General features: G+C 34.6%; 1 protein-coding gene across 1 annotated transcript; it reads right to left on the bottom strand.

Moving 5' to 3' along the window:
* Positions 1 to 2399: 2399 nt before the first annotated feature.
* On the bottom strand, positions 2400 to 16288 carry LOC112034621 (structural maintenance of chromosomes flexible hinge domain-containing protein GMI1). Its single transcript, XM_065774983.1, is given in 24 exon segments — positions 2400 to 2776; positions 3321 to 3641; positions 3833 to 4024; positions 4226 to 4421; positions 5286 to 5400; positions 5520 to 5657; positions 5731 to 6012; positions 6104 to 6189; positions 7876 to 7942; positions 8089 to 8196; positions 11927 to 12021; positions 12136 to 12244; positions 12358 to 12535; positions 12797 to 12906; positions 13018 to 13341; positions 13852 to 13968; positions 14059 to 14173; positions 14286 to 14307; positions 14568 to 14726; positions 15252 to 15278; positions 15281 to 15442; positions 15539 to 15614; positions 16064 to 16098; positions 16203 to 16288. Coding segments are annotated over 24 exon segments (3384 nt in total). The 5' UTR covers positions 16279 to 16288; the 3' UTR covers positions 2400 to 2502.
* Between the last annotated feature and the right edge of the window lie 8689 nt (positions 16289 to 24977).

Here is a 24977-nt window from a genome sequence, read left to right as displayed (position 1 = left end):
TATCCTGCCCAAACCCTGAGGAAAAATATCAGCCGTAGGATTAATGCCTCGTCATTAGATGTAAGGGACATAACGCCGCCTGGAGCAATTAATGACGCTTCTTGGATTCTGAAACGTCAGTAGCAATTATGAAGCGCATAAAACTATACTCCCACACGTGCAACCTCAGGGATTTTGATATTCCTAAACCTTGAATTTGAAGTAAATCAAAATCCCACTTTTTCTCCTCAAATGCGAGGGAAAAATTGAAATTTTGAGGGGCTATTGCAGGGATAAAGGCCCAAATTTGTATATTGAGCCTTATCTAGGGACGTGGGCATGTCTGAGGAAAGGTAAGTGATTGAGAGAGACCCTAAGTTTAAAGTATCATAAAGAAGGAACGAATGGAGAACGGTTCGATGAGTAACTCCTCCTCGGACACGATAAATATAGTTCGAATCTATATTCCAGTAACTTAGGTGACCTACCTGAAGGTTTCCACGATAAGGGTGAGCTTCATGCATGTATAGGAGTGATAAGAACTCAGAAATATCTAAAGAAAAAGCTGTTATCACCACATTAAATGCATTGCAGCTACTTTTCTAGCTGCATTTATGTGGAGAAGACCCCTGAACAGTGCAGTCTCAGCTACTACAATTCACAGAAAGCCAAAAAGGGCGCCTGATGGGACATGCACTCAAGTGAAGGTTTAGATGATTAACAAGTATAGAATCATGATGACTTGAGAGAAACTATATAATGTGAGAGACCTTCCACGAGATGAGGATCAGGGAAAAGGAGAAAGAAATACCATAGCAATCAAAGTTGTACTCGTAAACAGTTATATTGATTTATACTCCGAATTATCTCCTCAGACAGTGAATTTATCCAATCCAATGTGTCCTGTTTTTGCTTGATCATCTTCTAGATCTATACTAGCTGTTATTAACTTCATTAGAGTCTAACTTTTTAACCCACTTTCTACAAATTTTTTGTATTGGGCTCACTAGGCCATCACCCCATTCATCTTTGGGCTTAGGCCGCAAATTGTGTCCCAACAAGGTAATTTATATTTAAGGAGGAGAGGGGGGGATAATAATTTATGTGACTAAGCGATAATGGATGCAAGAAAAAATTGAAACCCCATCAAGTGTTTTTGCAATTTACCAAAGCCTTGTTGTGTTCTTGCATTTTGGAAATTTTGCTTCTAAAATACTTGGTGATCTCTGTGTTACAAGTCCTAGTCCTACACCTCACATATTCATTTCCTTCCCATTGTTAACTTCTTTTGTAAAAGAAAAAAAAAACCCATAAGCCTCGTGGGAGTAGTCCTACATTGCTAATTAGTAAAATTATGCGTTTATAAATGTTTAACCTAACTTAGAGGTTTGATACTTCCATTGAAAGAAACCAATAGGATATATTACTCATTTAACATAAATGGAACTGGATGGCTAAATGTCAATATAAGAAAATATAACAATAATAGTAATTAACGAGAAAACATTATTTTTCATCATAAATGACAAGTGCAACAAAGATCTCTAATTCATAACCACAAAAATTATAATTGTTATTTCTTCTAAAAAATAAAAACATAATATCTCTATTTCTAATTACCCAAATGGAAAAAAAAAAAAAAAAAAAAAAAAAAAAAAAAAAAAGGTTTTGTAAGACAGTACTAATAAAAATAAGAAAAAAAATGATGCATTAATCATCTATTTAATTATAGTATAATTATTTAAAATTTAAGAAGAGGCCATTGGTTAAATTTAATATATACTTTTTTTTATTAAATAAATATTGGAAGAGGAGGAGGATTTCAAAAGTCGGGACTGTGAGCCATGACCCTCCATCCCTCTATCTTCTTCTTTTTTTCGTTTTTTTATTTTTATTTTTATTTTTTGCATAAAAACCTGGGGGAAAAAAAGCTTTAAGATCCTTGAACTTTTATGCATTAGCAGTAAAATCCTTTCCTTTCTTCTTCTTCTTCTTCTTCTTTTTTTGGGGGGGGGGGGTGGTGGTGGTATAATGATTTAGTGAAAAATAAAAAAGTTGAAATACTGCCAAAGTTTATGAACTGAATTGGCAAAGAAAAAAAAGCCATGCGATCTTACCGCAACATAAAAGTTCAGAGGATCTTAATGCATCTCACCTAAATAAATAATATTTGTTAATCACAGATTCACAGGCCATAATCATCAAAGATGCAACCAAAGTGAGAAACCAGTGTAATAAGTATAGATGTAATTATGTAAATTGATACCAACCATAAATAAAGTGCTACACATTGAATTCTAACCCTAACTTAAGAGGCCTTCAAATATAAAAATAAATGGACTACTATGTTGATCCTATGAATTTTGGAGTTGTGCTAGCAGTAAAATTCTCAGGGTTCTGGTAGTTTTCCAAAAGTGACATCTACAAATATAAAATTTCCTTTTAAGCAAAAACCTGTTCTATGGATATTTACAAGCATTATAGAGATTTACTGCACTACAAAAGTAACTAGGACAATGTACATCAGCAAGGTGAGTTATCTGACTTGCTCTTGGATTTATATTCCAGATAGTAGTCTTTTAACACAGGTTCCATATTATCCATGAACTTGTCGAACTTTTCTTTCTTCTTCTTGAACTTCTTCAAAGATTTTTCATGGGATTTAGTCATCTTCCGAATAGAACTGGTGATCACGTCCAACTCCTCCTTTTTTTCTTCAATTAACTTCATGACCTCCACATTTCCTGCCAACAACTCACTGTCTGGTGTGACAACTGGAAAACATATACGAGGATCCCTGAAGAGGAAAAATAAAAAATCTTGGTCACATATTATCAATCTGCCTGTAGGCTGAGTAAGTACTTATAGTAATCTTGCACATTCCTTAGGTGTCCATATGTGCTAAATGTTTTTTAGATAATTGATCTCCAACAACATGAGAACATTCCTAGTAAAGAAAGCATTCAACATTGCAATGGGAAATAAAGGTGAGTTGTGACATGATATATTGTACAAAGCTTCCTATTAAGTTGGAACCTACTAAGAAAGTATACGTTGTGTTTCATCGTATTATTCTTCTTTGTCTTGACCTTTCTATCTGAACTCTTTAAATATGATTCTAGACCACCTTGTGCGTGAGATCAACTGGAATCAATATACCAGCTTGGAACTTCCCACATCCAATCAAGGAAATCTGTCCTTTTTTGAGGTATGGGGCTCCCAAAAAAAAAAAAAAATTCATGACTTGAATCATGACTAGCAAAAAAGGAAAAAGAAAAAGAAAAAATTGTTTCACACATGATCTCACAGCGAGAGAGAGAGAGAGAGAGAGAGAGAGAGACCCATATCCAAGAGAAATAACTCCATTCTCTCTTAAAATGCCACCGTCCAGAGATACAGCACCATGCTTTATACAACGACGGGCTTCTAACATGCATTCCCTGGTTTCATATACTTGAACCTCTCCTAGAAGACGATACAGTACTGTCTCCCGAAGACCATGGCCTGCAGCAGTTCTTGTGTGTAAATGATCAATGTCTAAGTCAATCATGTTAACCGCATACCCAATGAAACCTCTTGGCACATTCCCCCTAGGCAAGGTAGGATACGGCAAGGCCAGCTTCCTCTGAGGGTCACTACGTTCATACTTCCCAGAATAAGGCCTGCCAAAAAGTTCAATAATTCATATAACATCACAGATTTTATCCTTGATGCTAACATTTCAACTTCAAACCCTAATATTTATCTTTTCTTGGAAAAAGGGAAGAAAAATAAACTCACAATTATGAGGAAGGATCATTTTTATAACAATAACTACCAAAATATGTGAATCACAATCATCACAAAAGAATACCTTAGATCTTCAAGGCAAATAACAAGAAATCGACCGTCAATAGAATTTCCACGTGCAGCTGCTGCTGCATGAAGGGCTTGCCCACAATCCACTCCTCCATTTTGTTCATAATTCTCAAGAGCACTTGCAGTCACAAAGGATCTACAGACAACAGCAAGCATCTGATCTTCACCCAAGTACTCTGCTAAAATCCTGAAGAGAGACCAATCCAGAGACAGCATAAATGGAATAAGATATAGAGGATTGAAGTAACTCTTTATTGAAGAAGAGAGTTAAAAATGGTTAAATTACAGATTCTCCCAAAAGCTTACGCTATTGGGATATGATATATTTAATCATTAACTGCATACTTACAACAAAAAAAATAAATAAATAAATCAAAGGAGAAACAACCTGCTAAGATTGTTGGTGCAAACTGTACCCAGAAGTGCAACCAGGCCAATTATATCTTCCAAGAAATGATTTGGTTGCTCTTGGAAGGAAAATTCTCTTGAAAGACTGCAGAGGACAGCCGCCGCAGAGTGATTCATGCTTTCTATCCAATTTATCAGTTCCTCTTTTGTGGGAAAGTAGTTTGGGTTGACAGATGCTGGAAATGAGTCATAATTAGGAAAATATGCTTATGCATAGCAAAATTACAAACATATATTTAGGATAAATCACCAAGCAACATCAAATGCTACACTCATAAATAGCAGTGAATTTCGGACACCAAATTATCTTTTGTAACAAATATTGCCAGCATAGGGCTCCAGAGCATAGGTCGCAGCCAATTAATGGCTAGGCAATGTCCATGCAACCAAGTGCTATAGGTCTATCACCTACTCTGTCATTAGCTATGAGGATCCACATACACTCAGTAGGACATAAAATGTAGTTATAGTGAAGTGGACAACCGGGAAAAAAAAAGCATCTCAACATGCGCGTTCAAAGTTTAAAATGGGATGATCATATGCATCTTTCAATAAGATGCATTACCTCAGGTCATTATCAATAAAAACGAAAATATTAGACCTGGTTGGTTTGATTAGCAAGTGAATCATATTTTTTTTTTAAATATTTTCTTTCACATGAGTGTGATTTTTAGCCAAAAAGTATATGTCCTGCTAAATAATATTAAACAGTACATCCTTGTTTCCTTTTGCAGTAGAACATATTTGTATTAGAAAATAAGAATTCAACAGACACAATAGAATTTACGATATATTTGCCATCAGCTTTAGAATTTTACATGCCTCCGTGACTTGGGCAAATATACCATCAAAGAAATTGAATTGCTATATTGAGTTGTATATGTGAATTCTTTCTACAAATAAGACATCTTCATCACTGGACCTGGATTCACTAAGAAATGTTCCCTTTACATCTGATCGGATACTTTTTCGTTCACTTATCCAACCTATATGCCTATTTTATGAGCAAAATAATAATAACATGTGCTAGTAATTCAAACCTTGCAATTGAAACAAATCTTGCTCGACTTCTTCCTTCCTTTTAGTATGTGTATTCAGTTGCTTCTCCAGATTCCCAATGCGATAACCAATTTGAATTATTTTATCCTCAAGTTTCTGCATAGACAAGCCATCAAGGCAGGGAACTCAATTAATGACAGTGGAAAAAAATTTTAAGGAACACTGATGCATTTTTATCAGAAAACATGAAATAAAGCTGAGGTTAATGGCTGTACCTTCTCATTATTTATCATGGACACCATGACTTTTTCTACTTGCTTTAGGGAAGATGAGTCCTGAAGGAGCAAGACATTTCCGTCTATAGATGGAGACTGAATATCATCATACTCCACTTTTGGAGCTTGCACAGAAACCTGCTCATAAAGCTTAACAATCATCAATATAGAACTCCTAATCAAATCATAGTCACTGCAAAGTTGTGGTCACCTGAATACTCAAATTTAGCTCTGGGTGACGAGAATGAGAAGCTTCAAAGCAAAACATCCCATTCTTTTGAGGGAGGGGAATAGCAGGAACAGTGCAGCGCCCATGTTTAAAAGTGTACCGAATAGAGTCCTCAGTATTGAGTGACTCTGACTTTATAGTGAGAGTGTGGGATTGCCCATACTTATCTTCATCATGAATAGTCTCATCAACATCACCCTCAGAGTTGACAATTTCAAAAATGATATTTTCCAGTTCAGTACCAGCAGTACAAAACTCAGGTACCTAAAATTACATACATCATGAATTTGAAAGAATAATTCATGGTAGATACAATATTTTAAAACCTAAAATACTTAAGCAAGTAATTACTAACCCTTGATGCAATCCTCAGCTCCCTTTTTTCAATTTGAAGCTCTTGCTTGAAAACAACTTCACGGCCAGATAAAACAGAAAGTGAAGCTGCAAGGCAAGGTTGATAGAATGAATTAAACCATAATTCACTCACAATATGGTTGTTAATGAATACTATCTAGAAAATGGTATTTAGAAAAAGGAGGTAAGAACTTGTTACAGCCCTCAGCTTCCATATTCCACTTATATAGGAGAGTTAGTTACACAAGGGATATTCTGAAAATGATCAGTTGGTGGGGACAACTTACCATGGAAATATTCCAAACTCCGAAGAGTACAATACAATAGTACCAGTTACACAATAGCTCTATAACAGTTGCCCAAGCTGGAGCAAATATGTCACATTAGCCCATCTTGGAACAAATAGACTCTTAGCAACCTTTCCATAATGACTAAATTCACCATTTACCTTTAGGAAACTATGAAGTAGTCATTTAACTATATTACTCAAACACTCTTCCTCACATGTGGGCCCAAACCTTAATAAATAAGGTCCAAAATGAGGAATATTTAAATTCTTAAATGGGAGGTAGAGTGGAGATAGGGTTCAAACTCAGGACCACCTACTCTGAGACCATGATAAAGTACCTCTTGTTTCAAAAGAATAAGTTGCTAAGAAATTGTAAAATTAATCAATAGCAACAACCAATCATTAGTCCCAAATTTTTTGGGATTGGCTAAGAAACGATGAATTCAATCATTTAACCAAAAGCAACATATTGTAGGTTTGTGTCCAGCAATTAGCCTCTCCAATAAATTGGGTAAGGCTACCTACCATGATCTCTTCTAAACCCTACAAAAGTGGAAGCTTTGTGCACTCGGTATGATTTTTTTTTTTTTTTTTTTTTTAAACTATACTATTCTAAGACATATGGAACAAGAAGTCTTGAGCAACATCAAGGAGTTGTCTATTTTTGCACTCAACAACACCAATTTGTTGTGGTGTGTGAGCATAAATAGTTTGATGTACAATGCCTTTGTCATATAGATAAGAAGCAAAGGATGTCTTTTTGAACACACTATAAGTATTATTTTGCGCTAAATATACTGATATAAAAAATAAATAATAAAAAAATAAAAATCTTCTTTGCAAAAGAATCTCTATTTGCCGCTACAACAGAATCTGCAATTAATACCAAAGCCTCAAAAGCCCCCATTTTATTGATTCCCTATCTCCTGAAACAACCAACAACTATCTACCATCTTTACTTACCAAAGAAAACCCTGTACAGTTAAAGCTTAGTCACATCTTCTGAAAATAAACAACATTCTTATAAAAATTCATATCACCTCTAACAAAAAATGGCATTTCATATTTTAGAAAGAATTATCATGCCATTTCAAATATATAAAATTTTAAAATAAAAAGAATATAATTTATTCCATCCAAGCCTAGAGGACATGGACTCAAGTCACTTTTATACAAACCTAGGGGAGGGGAAGTGCCATTTCCTCCATAGTTTTTGAGGGAGTGTCATTTCATGAAACCTCATGGAAGGTTGGTATAATTTACCCTTTTTGGGGGGATAAGAAAAGAAATATGCCCACTGTGGCACATGAACCACGATTCAGGTGTCAAATTTTCTTGGTCATTATAAAAGGCTTTAGTTAAATTCATATGGTATAGGGTATTTTTTTTTGTACAAGGAAACTCATATTCTATAGGTCATCTCCTAAACAAGTTTCACAAGATCAGTACAACAAAAGAGAGAGCTGACGAAGAAAGGATCATACCTTTACTTCCAAATCCTGCTATCACTTTCAAGAGGCCACCAAGGTTAATGCATCCATTATCATCAACCTACATAGAAAAATTCTCTAGTTATAGTGAAATACCATAAGACACCAGTAAGCTTAACTTTCAACTCCTTGAGCCTTAATCTCAATTATTTACTTAATATGCTCAGGATGTCAAAAAACATGCCAGAAAAATAAAAGCAACCTCACCTTACGCTTGGGACCTATTTGATCTGTTTGATCTAGCACATGAAATCCGTCCACATCCAACTGAACTTCCAAGCCTTTTGACACGTGATTACCATATGCATCAAACATCTGTAGGAACACACATTGACTAAAAGAGTTAGAAAGTAAGACCAAAAATGAATATAGTGCAAGATACATGCGCTCATTGTCTACCAAACAGGATCATGATCTACTGTTTCAAGGTTGAACAAGAAAATCTTGTACTGAACTCTATGCAGTAAATCCAATTAATGGAGAAGAAGTGTTCATGTAGTTTATACCAATTAGTTAGGGTTATGCTTCTATAAGTTGAGTATGCTAGCATAAATATCCAATATTGTTTATGACATCCAATTGAATAATATCTGAAGGTGGAAAAAAAAAAGCCTGGAAACGTTAAGTCAATTTATCATGCCCAGATTGGAGCCAGGTACTGCATGCCATAACAAACTGCAGTATGCCAAAGAAAATATCAATTATGAAGGCTTAATGCAAGCCATAACACATTGATGTAATTTTTATGCCCAAAGTTATCTTATCATGTATCATGTATCTTCTCATAAGCTCATTACATTTTATATATATATATATATATAAAACTAGAACAACCAAACAAGGTTATCTACGAGACAGAGATATTCCATAACATACCTGCCATGTAGAGGGTGCAGTGAAGTTACAAACTTCCAAATATGGCTGATGCGGGAGACACAAGAAGATTATTATTTACTATTATTTATGTTTGCAAGCCCATTGTATTTTTATGTTTTAGGTCTATTAGTTTATTGGGCTTTTAGTTATTGGGCTTTTAGTATTTTAATTTAAAAGTAAGGTTATTTTTGTAATAAGGCAATTAGGGTTTCCTAGCCAATTAGCAAGGTTATTTTTGTAATAAGGCAATTAGGGTTTCCTAGCCAATTAGAACTAGGGTTTAGCAATCCTATATAAACAACCTATTGTACTCTTTGAGGAGATAGTTGATATTTTGATGAATGAAAACAATGGCCGTTTGGTCTTTCTTTGGTCTGGTGCTGACTCCAGGTCTACCCTAGGTGCTGACTCCTAGTGGTTTCCCCGCTTGGTGCTGACTCCAAGCAAGGCCTAGGTGCTGACTCCTAGGTCATATCCCTTTATTTTTCTATTATTTAGTTTTCGTTCTGGTTGTCCTGCGTCATATTTGGTATCAGAGCAAACACCGATCCGTTGAAGAATTACCGCAGGACAGAATCAGAAAAAAAAAAAAAAAAAAAAAAAAAAAAAAAAAAAAAAAAAAAAAAAAAAAAAAAAAAGTTGCTGTCCTATAATTGTGCTACCCGTCAGAAGACTCTCATTGCAGAGATTTTTCTTTTCAGTTTTGAACCCACTCAATTAAGGAGCCAAGCCCGTGACTATCAAGTGTAGTAAGTTAACCACTGACAAGGTGAGCTATGGTAATATCTGACGCACCTTATTTTGATGGTGATGATACTTATCCACGAGATTTTGTCAACTGGATAAATGGGATGGAGCAATTCTTTGAGCAAGCAAATTGGGCAGATAATAAAAAGGTTAGGTATGCCAAGTTGAAGTTAAGAGGTCACGCACAAAGGTTTTGGGAGAAGCTTGAATATTTCCGCTATGTGGATTATGAACCTGCGATCAGTGTGTGGGAAGATATGAAAGAAAATCTTTGTGATGAGTATTTGTCACCATACTATCGAGCTAAGTATCTACCCCAATCTCAGTGTGGTACTTTTCAAGTTGAAACAAATACGATGAATTCTCATCATCATCATCCTATTTCATGTCCTCAACGCACTTTTGAACAATCTACCAAGGAAATATCTACCAGGGAAGTACCAGAATTAACTGTAAAGTTCATGAAAGATATTCAGGACAAGATTGCTCAACACAAGAAGACTCAATCCGATTCAATTGGGAAACCAAGGACACTAGATCACAATGAACTTCTGGCTGCCCCAATAGAAGGCAGCATTGATGATGATATCTTGGTCGTTGAGAATCCTCCAGCAACACCAAAGCCTAATATTGACACAGACATACATGCTTCGACAAGTGTTGCTTTAACGTGCGTGCAAGGAAATGAATCTATTGAAGAGCAGCAAGGTGAAGAGATGGTGCCTAAAGAGAGTATTATGTTCGGGGTACACATGATGTGAAAGTTGAAGTTGTTGAATGTGCTTCTGATCAACTCTCCACAGTCCTTGAAGATCTACATCTTGGTGAAGTCGAAGAGGTTAAAACTACAGTGCTTCCTATGGTTCATAAGGTTCAAGACGAGATTATACAAATTCCACACATCGATTTTGTTATTCCAAATGAGTTTGATGTGGTGGAATTCACGGTTTTTCTTTTCTCTGTGCTCCCTAAGGTGATTCCAGATTTGAAGCAAGTGTTACTTGTCAGCATCCTAATCCTTCAACACTTTAGAACTCGAGGTCGAGTTTTCTCCAACCAGAGGAGAATGATGCGGGAGACACAAGAAGATTATTATTTAGTATTATTTATGTTTGCAAGCCCATTGTATTTTTATGTTTTAGGTCTATTAGTTTATTGGGCTTTTAGTTATTGGGCTTTTAGTATTTTAATTTAAAAGTAAGGTTATTTTTGTAATAAAGCAATTAGGGTTTCCTAGCCAATTAGCAAGGTTATTTTTGTAATAAGGCAATTAGGGTTTCCTAGCCAATTAGAACTAGGGTTTAGCAATCCTATATAAACAACCTATTGTACTCCTTGAGGAGATAGTTGATATTTTGATGAATGAAAACAATGGCCGTTTGGTCTTTCTTTGGTCTGGTGCTGACTCCAGGTCTACCCTAGGTGCTGACTCCTAGTTGTTTCCCCGCTTGGTGCTGACTCCAAGTAAGGCCTAGGTTCTGACTCCTAGGTCATATCCCTTTATTTTTCTATTATTTAGTTTTCGTTCTGGTTGTCCTGCGTCAATGGCAACATCTAAAATTCAATGGAAATGAAAATAGTGCACATGTGCTGTGCTGTCAAGCTTATTAAATTTGTATGTAAAAACACCAGCTGTAGAAAAGTTGGTAGAGGGAAATAGGGGCTGGATTATATCCAAAACACTTAAAATTTCAAGCGTAGTAGGAAGCAATGGCCTCTAAAGCTTTTGCTCTATCCATGCAGTTCCTCTCTACAAAACTATTCATTGAGGAAACTGCAATATGTCTGAAAAGCATTCATGGCATGCATAGAGAAGTGTAGTAGACATTGATAAACAGATTTTCAAGCTGCGTAAACCCTTCAAAGTTCTGTGATAAATACTCATTGATTACATAAATTTATTGTTGAAAAAAAAAAAGGGAAATTGAAACAAATAGGGGTATGTATGCAGTTCTAACAAATTGATAAATGATAACCTCAAACAAATTGCATATAGATACATACACATTACACACAGTATGAGTGTGTCATTGTCATACAAGAGGCTTCAAGAGAGTTTTAAAATGTGTGAGTTGGACTAAAGTTATTCAAAATTAAGACTTATTTTCTGGTTAAGGTTGGAGATATTAACATTTTGTTGTTCTTGGAGAAAACCAATAGAAACACTACTTTTTATACATCATCAACACAAGGAACTAGCCAATCTAGCCAGCGTTTTTTTTTTCTTTTTTTATTTTTTTGGGGTAAGTACCAATCCAGTGAGCCTCGTACTGATACGATATAGAAGACATGAATTTTTTGAAATTACATTTTTAATTTAAAAATGCAACAATCCCATTCAAGCAGATAGCTGAACATGTCTTGGAATTGTCACAGAAACATGTCATACAAGTGTGATTGTGAAAATGATAACTCAATATACCTCTAATAGGAGCTGCTTAACCATGCAGCCTGGAAGCAGTCTGTTTTCTGACATTGGTGGCTGGGCCTTGACAAGCTGTAAAGATCCAGGACTAACTGATACAAATAAAAACAGAATATCTAATAAGAATGATAAATGTAGCAAAGAACGAAAAATTTACATCTCCCAACACCACATTAGAATGGGGCTATCTCAATGGACCATTATACCTTGACATGGAACTGAGACTGAGAACAATTCCTTCTCTGGACATATCATCAAAATCGCTTTATAACTTGGCCTGATATTGTCTAACTCATTGCTTTCAATCAGTACATCCTGAAAAATTAGCAAACTGGACAATATTCTAACAAAAAGCATAGCTACATTTAAATGAATATGAGTGCGATGTATTCAAAAGGGCATGTAAAATATGTTCATGTGAAACATACCTTCACTTTTAGGGTTAATTTATCACGTGAAAGTTCAGTACTCATTTTCTTAACATGGACAAGCACACCCTTGATTGTATGAATTTTGATCCTCACTTTGGGAGTATGTGCGAATGTAATTCGATTGTCATAAATGTCAAAACATCCCAAATAGAAAGGTGGGAAACATGAACCAACCCTATCAAAAAAGTTCATAATAAGAAATGAAAATAATAAATTATAAGTTGAATGTGCAGATAAAAATGCAAGATTTAAATCCTAAGAGAAAAATAAAAAAGGCCAATACAACAAATTCACAGGTGATAATATAGCTATACTACATTCCATAAGTAGATATTCAATTTATAATATGTTAAAGTAACATTAATGTCTCACCAGGTTCCAAAGGGAATGTTTCAAAGAGAAAATTCATTAGCTCAATGGATACAAGATGTCGTACCTCACGCTATATTGTGGATTCCGCTCACCATCCAAAAGCTCCCACTTGCCCACCTCGGAAGATGCCTTAACTAGCACTCTTTTGATACAATTATTACAAGTCGAATCCTTCTGATAAACAAAATTCAATTACATCAGATTACATGATTAGACTAAGATTTAAAAACATATATAATATCATACAAAGGCAAGACATGACAATAGTTCCTAGGTATTACTTACAAGAGAGAATTTAAATGTATAAAGACCAGCCTTTTGAAATAATTCTGGAAACTTGCAACCCAAAGGAAAGATATATAAACCATGAAATCCTTTACGTGATGAAGGTGTTACACATCCTGAATAAATATGGTGAGCATCTTCAGGATGCTCAGCTTCTTTTAAAAATTTAATTTCCATAGACATCTCTAAATTGCTCCTGACAATATACTTCTGATCCAAGTTTTTTGAAGTAAAAGAAGAAACAAAATTGGCAGGCCGTACAACCGCCACAATTTCTGTTGGAGGAACTTGTCCTGCATGAACTGGACCATCAACAGGTAATTCCTGCGACACCAAAAAAAAAAAAAAAAAAAAAATGTATTCAACAAAAGTACGTGAAAATGCTATGTTAGAATAATGCTTAAGTAATTAAATTCACCCTTCCTTATCAGCTTAAGTTTTTGGGATAAGTGGTAGTTTAACATGGTATCAAAGTAGGTGATCTTGAGTTTGAACCCTATCTCAGCCCTACCTGCCATTTAAATGTTCAAAATTGTATGTGTTAGAGCCTACTTAGTGATGAGGGGTCTAGGCTCACGCTTAAAGAGCAGTGTAAGAAAAATGGTTCAGGGGTTAAACTCACCATTTCCCATAAAACTTAAGCTTTTGGGACAAGTTTTAACATGCTCTGAAGGAGGGAATAATATGAATTATTTTGGTATTCCAAATTTTAAATTTTCAGATATGTTTTTGTTGTTCTCTTCCTCGGTAAACCAAAGAAAGAGGAATATGGATTCCAAAAGGTACCATGTTCCAACATATATGAAGAGAGAGCAGTAAAGAAGAAATACAAACCCCATCAACCTCCAGATCTAGACACTGTTGTTCACTCAGCAAACCAATTGTTGAAGGAGATTTCTGGCGTAGTTTATCAAGCTGGTAGTTCCACTCAATACTTTCAATAGCAAGACACTGATGTGAATGACTCAGGATTCAGAAAATTGTTCATTTACATAAAAAGTTGGAAGAATTAAGGAAAGATATATAAAAGCAATGGCAAACCTTTCCAGAATCAATCACATCAATGGGTAGGGATAAAGAGCCACGAATATCAAAACTGGGATTCCCATCATTGACTTCAAGGATGCAGGCATTATCATCTGGCAGTCCTAGTGGCCTTTCAAGCCCAAAGTAACAAGAGCGTTTATTAATGAGAAAATTATTAAAGGAGTCACATTCATAGACTGGGCAAAATACAAATAGAGTTGCAATTGCAAAAGAAAACATACCTACATATAATTCGAGCATCCCCTAATGAAAATAAAAAACAAAAAAGAATGGTCAAATCCATATATTGAAAATGTTATAAAATTCTACTAAAATTCCAGTTGAACTCTAGATATCTTTGAGACATAAGACACGGCAATTTTATTGAGGGGATAAGCACAACATTTGTCAATAAAAATAAACTGAGGGGATAAGCATATCAGCTATATGTTCAGTTTAACTACTGAAACATAGAGGCATGGTCAAATTCAAAGACTTTATATGTTGTCAAAGAAATTACTTACCACCCACATCACCTTTACATCCTTCAATCAGGAAGTATTCTAGTGTTGCATAGACATTGTTTTTATGGCACCCAGCACATGCTCCCTTGAGAACCTTGATTTTCTGACCAGATTTCCATGATTTTCCCTTCCTCTTTAAAACCTGATGCACCCTTATGACTACAAGTTGAAATTACCATAATTAACTAGCAACATATAAAATCAGAAAGAGAAACTGAAAAATTAAGGAAAAGAAGAAAGAACATAGTCAATAGAACTTTGTCTAACTTATAGACTGTTAGAGCATCCAAGCCAAACGCTTAACTAGTCATGAAGTGGGCAACAATGTCAAGCTTATGAATACTAACTCTAACACCCAACTTTGCTAGCTACCTGCCCAACAAAACTGAACCAGAAGCAGGAGATGCAGGTTTAGAACAGAAACTAAAACAAAAACTGGAACCGAAACTGAACAAATGGGGGCACTGAAGATTCGAACAAAAGACCTACTAGTCAAACCAAGACTCTAATACCACGTCAGATCATCCAATCCAAAAGTTTTAAGATGTCAAAAATCAGGTTATCAACGTATATTAAACTTAAAAAGTACAAACTCTGACAGAGAAAACTAGTCCAACAGAAGATGAATTAAAACTCAAAATGATACTAGTTTGGAAATTAAACGGTCTATCCCTTTATGCCTACCATCTGATGAAATTCCTAGTGCCTTTTGTTTGCAGGGTTGACAACAAGAACAGCTTGATCCTCGCCAGAGTCAGTTTCTTCATCATAACGCTCATGCATCCGAAGAATCCAATCTTGATACTCTCTCTCCATTTGCAAAGGAGTCAACAGTTTTTCGTCTCTATAAATTTCAACATTGACCTCTTTGACCTCTACAGGTTCAAAATTTTTTGATTGAGAGGAACATACAAAGATCAATATAAACAATTAATAAAGAGTTCTTTATTGTGATGGCAAAGAAACATTACCCTTTTCCTTTTCTGGCGGCTTATTGCCAAAGTTCTTTAGAGCAGTAGTAAAGGGATTATGGTGAGCTAGATCGGTCTGGAAGAAATGCAAACACTAATCATTGTTTAAGAAAAAGGAAACAAAGTTCAGAAATCAACTATTTGTTAAAAAAGTACACATCTCCCTTGATTTAACTATTTTTTTATTCTTGGCCTGATTACTATTGCATATAACTACATAAATCTATTATTTGCATACGTATGAAATTATCCATTTACATGTTATGTGTGAGCAAGCCTATGTAATATTTAGATATATAACTGAAACTTATTACATTTTCATTCCTTTAGCATAGCCTAATTATCACTGGATGGCTGGCAGCAGGTGAACCAAAGTAATTGCATGGACTATACCTCAGAAAGAGAGAAAGAGAGAGCATTATTGTTTAGTTTTTTCATGTCTATAAGACACATGGGAATGAACCAAGATAAGGAAAATGGGGGACATTCTTGTTACACACACGTGCAAGTATTAGCATTCCATACCTTAGAAGGTGTTGGATTGAAACCAGCATCAGTGTCTGCAACCAGAAAAGTTTTTGGTCAAGCATTTAAATCCCAATTTGTAGTAATTATTATTAAAAATCAAATATGTGGCAACTTATAATAAACACAACCACCCTACCAATAAAGCATTTAACCCTTAAGCAACATCTCTTCAGTAAGTGGGATTTATCTCCCTTTTTGTGTCTGAATTCCATAAAAGGAAGCCATGCCTGTGGCAAAGCAAGAGTGATAGATACATGAGACTCACCCAGCATACAGCACTTAGAATAAAGTCAAAGGCATATATAAGATATACAAACAAATGGAAACCAAAAGTTAAAACAATGAAATGTTAAAAAATTATTGAATATCTGAAAGTTATATATTACCCTGTGGTGATTTAAGAAAAACCACTCCCCTCAAAGATAATGATAGAGTCTAGAAGGCAGTGATAACAACTAGCCCTGAGGAAAGACATCCTTATTGATATACTACCACTTGTTTCAAAAGCTTATGCTATTAGAAAATAGTGAATTTAATCAGTTAACCCTGCATCTTGGCTCAAGGCCACTGATCATATGACCGGTATTCTAGGTTTGATTTCTGATCTCAGGATTTTTTTAAAAATAATCAAATCCCTCAAACTATAGTATTAGTTAGGCAACATTTCAAACATATTTGGTGTCTAACAAATCGAGTCTATTAGACTCGATTTTGGCCTTTGAGATTGCACTTGGAACTCGAGTGTAAGACACACGAATATGAAACTTGAGTATGAAACACTCGATTTCCAAGTGCAATTTCAAAGGCCAAAATCGAGTCTAATAGACTCGATTTGTTAGATACCAAATATGTTTGAAATGTTGCCTAACTAATAATATAGTTTGGGTTTTATAGTTATTTAAAAAAATAAAAAATAAAATCCTCTTGAGCAGCCCACTAGTCATGTTATGTTGGTAGACGGCTCAACCACTAGTTTTTCTGGTTTAGGAACTGCTACCTGTATCCCCACAATTTCCTTGTCTTCAGTGTTATATGTCCCTAAGTTTCCTCATACTTTAGTGTCTATAAGAAAACTCTTTAAAACTTTTAATTCTGTTGCAATATTCTTACCCTCCTATTGCATTTTTCAGGATCTCCTTACAAGGAGCAAGATTGGTGGCGGGCAAGGAACTGTGGTATGTACTATTTGGATTTTCATAATTCTTCTCATTCAGTGGCTCTTCAGTGATTGGTCTTTCATTTTCAACATCATTGTCACCTTGGTCATCTCTCTATTCAGGCCTTGAAGTTGCTAGTTCCATCATGTCATCAAATTAAATCCTTACAATGTGAGGTGTGTCACTTCCCAAAAACTAGTATGTGTATGTGTGTGTATAATTGTTGCAAATGTATTCATATATTGCCCTTTCATGGATTATTACTAGAGCATAGTCATATCTTTTGTTTTAAGTTTTATTTTATCAAGAAACGAGTCATAATCTTGGCTTGGTATCTTTCAAGAAAGAGTCATAAAGAACACCAATGCACTGGGGTTGTTTTTCTTTCTAATAAAATTTTTCAGTTACTTATCAAAAACTATACTGAAATAAATTTCAGTACATTGTTAATTTCGGGATGCCTGAAGGCAATCTAAGGTTCCTCTTAATTGAGTTTGTGATGCGGACAAGAAAGAGTTCAAGGATAAACAAGATTAAATACCAAAAGAATCAAGATTTTTGGTCTAGTTTTAATGTCAGACTTTGACACCTTTCATAGGTTATTTTAGTTATTATTGAGTCTAAGTATTAAGTTTTTAAGTTTAGAAAGTTGCTGGTTTAGTTTTAATAAAGCTTTCCTAGAGTAAGGGTAATTTGGTAATTTCAAGATTCCTGGAATGGGCTGTGATGGACTGTCCTAGAGGCCCATGAGTCATATTTATGTTTTGAGTCCTTTTCCTATTGGTTTTGAAGTGATTAAGTCCTTTTTTTTTGTTTGTTATTTGTACTCCTAGTCATTCTAGGAATAGGTTATTTAGAGTCCTAGTCCTTCTAGGAAAGGGTTGAATAATAGCCAATATAAAGGCTTATTTTGAGCTTTGAGGGTGCGATTGTGTTCTCCTACCTAATGGCATGTTTGGATGTTTAAAAAAGGAGGGAGAGTAGAGTAGAGGGAAAGAGAGTAATGCAATTACCTTATTTGGAAGTTTTTTAAAGAATGAGGGGAGGGGTTTGGAGGAGGTTGGAGGGGTTTGGACTCCCTCTAGCCCCCCAATTTTAATTCCCCCAAATTGGAGAGATTTGGAGGGGGAGTAGAGTACATAAACTATTGACCAAATAAATTACTTAATTTACCCTTATTATATTAACAAAATTACACAAGGGGAAGGGCTAATTACTCCCTTCCCCCTTACTAATTTTAAAAACATCCAAATAAGGTGGAGGTGAATCATTCTCCTCTACTCTCCTTCCCACTACTCCCCTTCCCTCTACTCTCCTTTACTCTCCTCCCTCTCTAAACTTCCAAACAAGCCATAAGTGTGATTGCTTAGGAAGACCTAGGTGGGGTTGGTTAGTGTTTTATTTATCTTATTCCTTGTTCTATCCTCTGCTTTAATGCCAAACAGCGATCAAGATTCAATATTTCCTAACCTAAAACCCTTAAACATTAATCCTCATTCAAGAACCCTTCAAGAACTCATCAAGAAATTGAGGTTCTGATATGAAATTTCTGGTATGAGAAGCCATGGCTGAGGTTCTGCTGAACTAGGCCAATCTTAGCTTACAACCACAAAATAGAGCATTAAGGTACTTAAATTAGGAATTCACCAAAAGGTGAATCAAGTAACATAGACATTCTGCAGGCTACTTATAGAAAGAATGATCTTTATCTCAAACCCCAAAAGTTGAAATTATAAATCAAGGTCAAGAGCTCAACACTGGATAAAATTGAAAAATCAATGTTTCTGCATCAGATATACCTACTTGTCTTTTAAAAGAAGTTGAACGCACCAGGCTCGTGTCTTGTGTGCTTTAAGAATATGCATGTTTACAATAATGAAAACTATTTAATACATCAAACATAGACTCTAAAATTATTAGTATCTCCTATGCCCGTTCTGAGTTGTCTCCTTTAGAACTTGAGGACACCAGAAATTATACATTCTACAGAATGGAAAGATGTTGTTTCCAGAATTAATCAGATACAGATTACTATTGAATAATTGCATTCAAAAGGTAANTAAAAACCTCATTTACATTATTTCAAGCTAAAACGCGGTTGGAATAGGCTGAAAAAATGAGAAAAAATCTCTTGTTCTGGACCGTTTCAACCCGACCCAAACTAGAGAATTCCAAAGAAAATAGCAAAAAAATTCTAAAAATTAAAAACATCATTCTAGCATTTCATGCAAAACGGGTTGGGACAGGCCAAAAATGAGAAAAAGAAAAACTGGTTTTGGCCGTTTCTAACCGACCCAAACAAGAGAATTCTGAAAAAAAAAAATAGTAAAAAATTCAAAAACTAAAAAACATTATTTTGACATTCTTTCAGGCCAAAACGGGTTGGGTCAGGCCAAAAAAATGAGAAAAAGAATTCTCGTATAGGACCATTTCTGACCGCAAACTAGAGAATTCTGAAAAAAAAAAAATAGCAAAAAATTCTATAAGTGAAAAAACATCATTCTAGCATTCATTCAAGCGAAACGGGTTGGGACAGAAAGAAAACTGAGAAAAGAAATACCAGTTCGGGACCATTTCTAACTGACCCAAATATAGAGAATTCCAAAAAAAAAAAAAGAAGCAAAAATTAAAAAATAAAAATAAAAAACATCATTCTAGCATTCTTTCATGCCAAAACGAGTTGGGATAGGCAGAAAAAATGAGAAAAAGAAATACTTGTGCAGGACCGTGTCTGCCCGACACAAACTAGAGAATTCAAAAAAAAAATAGCTAAAATATTCAAAAAATTAAAAAAAAACATCATTTTGGCATTCATTCAGGCCAAAACGGGTTGGTCAGGCTGAAAAAATGAGGGAAGAAATTCTGTACAGGACCGTTTTAACCGACCAAACTAGAGAATTCGATAAAACTAGCAAAAAATTCAAAAATCTGGAAACCTCATTTTGGTATTATTTCAAGCCAAACGGTTGGGATAGACTGAAAAAAAAAAAAAAAAGAAATTCTGCTTTGGGTCGTTTCAATCAACCCAATAGAGAATTCTGAAAAAAATAGTAAAAAATTCTATAAACTAAAAACATCCTTCTGGCATTCATTCAAGCGAAATTGGGTTGGGACAGAAAGGAAAAGGGAGAAAAAGAAATACCAGTTCTGGACTGTTTGTAACCGACCCAAAATAGAGAATTCCAATAAAAAAAAAAAGCAAAAAATTAAAAAAAAAATAACAACATCATTCTGGCATTCTTTCATGCCAAAACGGGTTGGGTCAGGCTGAAAAAATGAGGAGAAGAAATTCTCGTACAGGACCGTTTCTAACCGACCCAAACTAGAGAATTCCGATAAAACTAGCAAAAAAATTCAAAAAATCTGGAAACCTCATTTTGGTATTATTTCAAGCCAAACGGTTGGGATAGACTGAAAAAAAAAAAAAAAAAAAAAAAAAAAAAAGAAATTCCTGCTTTGGGCCGTTTCAACTCAACCCAAACTAGAGAATTCTGAAAAAAAATAGTAAAAAAAATTCTATAAACTAAAAAACATCCTTCTGGCATTCATTCAAGCGAAATTGGGTTGGACAGAAAGGAAAACGGAGAAAAAGAAATACCAGTTCTGGACTGTTTGTAACTGACCCAAAATAGAGAATTCCAAAAAAAAAAAAAGCAAAAAATTAAAAAAAAAAAATAACAAACATCATTCTGGCATTCTTTCATGCCAAAACGGGTTGGGTCAGGCTGAAAAAATGAGGAAAAGAAATTCTCGTACAGAACCGTTCGACCCAACTAAAGAATTCAAAAAAAAAAAAAAGCGAAAAAATTCTAAAAATTAAAAAAATCATTCTAGCATTCTTTCAAGCCAAAACAGGTCTGGACAGGCCGAGAAAATGACAAAAAGAAATACTCGTTCCGAACCGTTTCTAACCGAACCAAACTAGAGAATTCCCAAAAAAATACAAAAAATTTATAAACATCACTCAGCCATTATAAACATCATTCTCGTTTAGGATTGTTTCTACTCGACCCAAACTAGAGAATTCTGAAAAAAAAAATAGCAAAAAAATTAAAAAAAAATTAAAAAAAAAATCATTTTGACATTCTTTCAAGCCAAAACAGATTGGGCCAGGCCGAAAAAAAATGAAGAAAGAAATACTCGTTCCGTACCGTTTGTACCAAACCAAACTAGACAATTCCGATAAAAATAGAAAAAATTAAAAAAAAATAAAAATATCATTGGCATTATTTCAAGCCAAAACGGGTTTGGTCAGGCCGAAAAAAATAAAGAAAGAAATACTCGTTCCGGACCGTTTCTAACTGACCCAAACTTGAGAATTCGAAAAAAAAATACCACAAAAATTCAAAAAAATTTAAAAACATGACTTGGGCATTATGTCATGAGAAAAACGGATTAGGAATGTTCAAAAAAATGGGAAAAGAAATTCTTGTTCGGGACTGTTTCTACCTAACACAAACTAGAGAATTCCCCAAAAAAATAGCAAAAAAATTCAAAAAACATCATTCTAGCATTCTTCAAGCAAAACAGGTCAGGAAGACAGAAAAAATGAGAAAAAGAAATTCTAGTACAGGGCCGTTTCTAATCGACCCAAACTGGAGAATTTCGAAAAAATAACAAGAAAATTAAAAAAAAATTAAAAAACATCATTCTGTCATTCTTTCAAGCCAAAGGGTCAGGACAGGCGAAAAATGAGAGAAAGAAATACTCGTTCCGAACCGTTTCTACACGACCCAAACTAAAGAATTCAAAAAAAAAAAAAAAAAACAAAGCAAAAAAATTCTAAAAATTAAAAAACATCATTCTTCATTCTTTCAAGCCAAAACGGGTCGGGACAGGCCAAAAAAATGATTAAAAAGAATACTCGTTCCGGACCGTTTCTAACCGACCCAAAATAGAGAATTCTGAAAAAAAAAAATAAAAAAAATTAAAAGATCATTCTGGCATTCTTTCATGTCAAAACGGGTCGGGACAGCAGAAAAAATGAGAAAAGAAATTCTCGTACAGGACCGTTTCTAACCGATCCAAACTAAAGAATTCTGAAAAAATAGCAAAAAAACTCAAAAAAAATTAAAAAACATCATTCTAGCATTCTCTTAAGCCAATACTAGTTGGGACAGGCCAAAAAATGAGAAAAAGAAATACCAGTTCCGAGCCATTTCTACCAGACCCAAACTAGAGAATTCCGAAAAAAATAGCAAAAAAAAAAAAATATCATTCTGGTATTCTTTCAAGCCAAAACAGGTAGGGTTAGGCGAAAAAATGAGAAAAAGAAATTCACTTCAGGACAGTTTCTAATTGACCAAAACTAGAGAATTCGAAGAAAAAAGCAAAAAAATTCAAATAATTAAAAAACATCATTCTGGCATTCTTTCAAGCCAAAACAGGTCGGGACAGGCCAAAAAAATGAGAAAGAAATACTCGCTCTGGACCGTTTGTTCCCGACCAAACTAAAGAATTCGAAAAAAAAAAATAGTAAAAACAAATTCTAAAAATTAAAAAACATCGTTCTAGCATTCTTTCAAGCCAAAACGGGTTGGGATAGAAAGAAAAAAAATGAGAAAAGAGATACCAGTTCCGGATCGTTTCTACCTGATCGAAAATAGAGAATTTGGAATAAAATAGCAAAAAAATTCAAAAAACTTAAAAACCTCATTTTAGCATTAGTTCAAGCCAAAACAGGTTGGAATAGGTCGAAAAAATGAGAAAAAGAAATTCTCATTCTGAACCGTTTCAACCCGACCCGTATTTGAGAATTCCGAAAAAAATAGCAAAAAAATTCTAAAAATTAAAAAACATCATTCTAGCATTCTTTCAAGCCAAAACGAGTCGGGATAGGCCGAACAAAAATGAGAAAAAGAAATACTCGTTTCGAACCGTTTCCAATCGACCCAAACTAGAGAATTCCGAAAAAAATACCAAAAATTTAAAAACATCACTTGGGTATTATTTGATGAGAAAAACAGATTGGGAATGTCCAAAAAAATGAGAAAAATAAATTCTCATTCAGGACTGTTTCTACCCGACACAAACTAGAGAATTCTCAAAAAAATATCAAAAAAATATCAAAAAATTAAAAAACATCATTCTGGCATTCTTTCAAGCCAAAATGGGTCGGGGCAGGTAGAAAAAATGAGAAAAAGAATTCTCGTACAGGAGCGTTTCTAATTGACCCAAACTAGAGAATTCTGAAAAAAATACCAAAAAAGTTCAAAAAATTTAAAAACATCACTCCGTATTATTTGATGAGAAAAACAGATTGGGAATGTCCGAAAAAAATGAGAAAAATAAATTCTCGTTTAGGACTGTTTCTGCCTGACACAAACTCGAGAATTCTGAAAAAAATACCAAAAAAATTCAAAAACTTAAAAAACATCATTCTGACAGTCTTTCAAGCCAAAACGGGTCAGGACAGGTCGAAAAAAATGAGAAAAAGAAATACTCATTCCGGACCATTTCTACCCGATCCAAACTAAAGAATTCCAAAAAAAAAAAATATATATAGCAAAAAATTCTAAAAATTAAAAAACATCATTCTAGCATTCTTTCAAGCTAAAACAGGTTGGGATAGACTGAAAAAAATGAGAAAAAGAAGTACTCGTTCCGGACCGTTTCTAGCCGACCCAAAATAGAGAATTCTGAAAAAAAAAAATTAAAAAACATCATTCTGGCATTCTTTCATGTTAAAATGGGTCGGGACAGGCAGAAAAAATGAGAAAAAGAAATTCTCGTACAGGACCGTTTCTAACCGACCAAACTAAAGAATTTTGAAAAACATTCCAAAAAAATTAAAAAAATTAAAAAATATCATTCTAGCATTTTCTCAAGCCAATACTGGTCGGGACAGGCCAAAAAAAATGAAAAAAGAAATACTTGTTCCGGACCGTTTCTACCTGACACAAACTAGAGAATTCCGAAAAAAATAGTGAAAAAAATTAAAAAACATCATTCTGGCATTCTTTCAAGCCAAAACAGGTAGGGTCAGGTTGAAAAAAAATGAGAAAAAGAAATTCTCGTTCAGGACCGTTTCTAATCGACCCAAACTAGAGAGTTCCGAAAAAAAAAAAAAAACAAAAAAATTGAAAAAATTAAAAAATATCATTCTGGCATTCTTTCAAGCCAAAACGGGTCGGGACAGGCCGAAAAAATGAGAAAAAGAAATACTCATTCTAGACCGTTTCTACCTGACCCAAATTAGAGAATTCCAAAAATAAAATAGCAAAAAAATTCTAAAAATTAAAAAAACATCATTCTAGCATTCTTTCAAGCCAAAACAGGTCAAGACAGGCCGAAAAAATAAGGAAAAGAAATACTCATTCCGGACCGTTTCTAATCGACCCAAACTAGAAAATTTCAAAAAAAAATAAGCAAAAAAAAATAGCTCTAGTTCATCTCTTTTGAAGAAGTTGCTATGTATGTGCACTTTTGGGTTTTGTGACCAAGCATCTTCTTGATCTTCATCGTGGATGAACTAAAGAACTTTACAGCCAACAACTCTTTCTAGTTGGTGATTGAAGTTGCACACTGGGATCCATGCATTGGTTAATCACGTACTTGGGAGCCGTGCATCAAAAGGGGAAATTGTCACTATAGAATAAGACCAATTGGGTATTGTGGTAAGGGTTCAACTGTAGGTTTGTAAGGTACTTAGGATTCCTTTATTTGTAACCGCTTGTTGTGATAATAGTAGAGTTTCGGGAGTGGTAACCTGAAAATCACCCGGTGGGGTTTTTGCCGTCAAGTTTTCCTCATTC

Source organism: Quercus suber, unplaced genomic scaffold, assembly GCF_002906115.3.
Source record: "Quercus suber isolate HL8 unplaced genomic scaffold, Cork oak 2.0 scaffold_102, whole genome shotgun sequence".
NCBI classification, from domain to species: Eukaryota; Viridiplantae; Streptophyta; class Magnoliopsida; order Fagales; family Fagaceae; genus Quercus; species Quercus suber.
Note: the sequence above shows the minus strand (reverse complement) of the source record. Positions and strands in the feature narration are given on the sequence as shown.